The sequence below is a fragment of the Mangifera indica genome, chromosome 1, assembly GCF_011075055.1.
Source record: "Mangifera indica cultivar Alphonso chromosome 1, CATAS_Mindica_2.1, whole genome shotgun sequence".
Classification (NCBI taxonomy): domain Eukaryota; kingdom Viridiplantae; phylum Streptophyta; class Magnoliopsida; order Sapindales; family Anacardiaceae; genus Mangifera; species Mangifera indica.
Window position 1 is genome coordinate 25,053,504 of NC_058137.1, and position 1,852 is coordinate 25,055,355.

The following is a 1,852-nucleotide window of genomic DNA, read 5'->3' on the forward strand; positions in this document are numbered from 1 at the left end:
TAAAAAAGATGAATAGTAAAAGAAATTAGGAAATGTCCAGTCTGGCGCCTTTCCAGCCTTCAAGAAGAGCAATCAGAGTGAGACAATAATTAAAAAAGAACTGGGGTATTTCTACGGAAGTCGTATACATTTTTTTAACTGAATTTTTTTTTTATATTATTGGACAGACAGGCGTCACCACAAGCATAAATAGGTCCCACTTCCATATTATAAATCCTAGCATGTTTTAACCACTTGGAACTCACAGCTATCTTTACAGATCTGCTCTCTTCCTTCTACCATGGCTTTCTCAGTCGTCTCAGCTACCTTCATCACCATGCCAAAGGCCAACCTTCAACTCCCCATTTACAAGCCAAAACAGCACCGAAAAAATATCATCATGTACGTACGTTATGTTCATTAATTTATCAGAAATTTTTATTTGATCACATCATCCATCTGTGCTTTAATTTAAATTGTTTTTGCATGTCTCATAATTTTCTTTTCGTTCTTTTGCCCAGAAATTGTGATAAACATATTCGACCGCCGGTGAAGGGAGGAGGCGGCGGACAAACCAACGGTGAGAAAAAGAAGAAGATTACTTCAGACAGCGGGAGAATCTCGAACGCTCCTCCTGCTTTGAAGGAAACTCAAGAGAAAAGCAAACCAAAACATCATGAAGGTTCTTCAGAGAAATCTGTGAATTTATTGCTTGATCAAGCAAAAGATCAGACTTCTGCAGACAAATAAAATGCTTCGTATTAAGTTACGTTACTACATATCTCATAGGGCTTGGAGTTCTGTTAAGTTGATGACCATGCATGCTGCGTCTTGGAGTCTTTTTGCAGTGAGTCGAGTGTTGGAGTGTGTGTGTTTTTAAGAAGAATAAATGCAAGTATATTGCAGAAAAGAATAAAATTTGGATGTGTGATGTGATCTGTTTCTCTCTCTCTCCATTTCTGTTGTTAGTCCTTATATTTGGAAATGTGATTATCGAATCTTGTATTATATAAAATTAATTGTGTATTATTCTTATTTAACGTGAGAGTTTTTAGTTTTCAATATCATCTCCCAAATACAGCCACTATAAGTTATTAGATTTACTGTTTAACTGAATACATAGTCACTTGATATGCATAATCATTTTAGGCTGGCTGTTAGATCTTGTGCTCTAATATCATAAAAAATTTTAACAATGAAAAATCAAGAAAACGCTCTGGAAACCTTTTCTTATTAACCCAGAATACAATCAATTTATGGACAATAGTCATAACAGAGAGCTAACTAACTCACAACATCTAAACCGTAGATCGAAAACAGAAAAAACTAACAAGTGAGGAGCTCGTCTTGATCGTCCGATTGTCTGATTATCGCTTCAGTTTCATCAGAAGAAGCAGGTCAACGCTGCTGGAGTTAAACAAACTGAGCCCCAGCAGGAATATTTTGTAAACTGAAAGTTAAAAGAGAGGCTGCCCCTTTTTGGTACTGATAGAGTAGAAACGGTGCGTTTTAACTTTTAAACTTAAAAAGGAGATGAAATTTATGATTAAATAATTTGATTGTTTACGTGTCCTTTGGTTTCAAAATTACCGAAACAAATACAGATTGGATTAAGTACATAGTATTTTTCTCTGACTAAATACATCAACTTTCAGAAAATTCTTCTCCAATTTCATTCTTTTGTATATTTATAATATACCAAATCTTACTTGCTTCGTTATCAATAAAATCTAAGCCTGTAGATTGATGCGTTTGAAACTTGATATTACATGTAAGTTTTGCATTTTTGAAGCGTATCTGCCAATAATTGAGGAAGCACCTTTTTCTTCTTGTCCTCATTTTCAGATGGGGTCTCGTTAAATTCTAACTTCAT

At 34.8% G+C, this 1,852-nt stretch overlaps 1 protein-coding gene across 1 annotated transcript; it reads left to right on the forward strand.

The window, feature by feature from the left end:
• Positions 1-214: 214 nt before the first annotated feature.
• LOC123214899 lies at positions 215-1,041 on the forward strand. The gene is made up of 2 exons (XM_044634916.1): positions 215-381; positions 501-1,041. Exons 1-2 carry the CDS (start codon positions 281-283, stop codon positions 727-729), a joined length of 330 nt encoding a protein of 109 aa, XP_044490851.1. The 5' UTR covers positions 215-280; the 3' UTR covers positions 730-1,041.
• Positions 1,042-1,852: the final 811 nt, after the last annotated feature.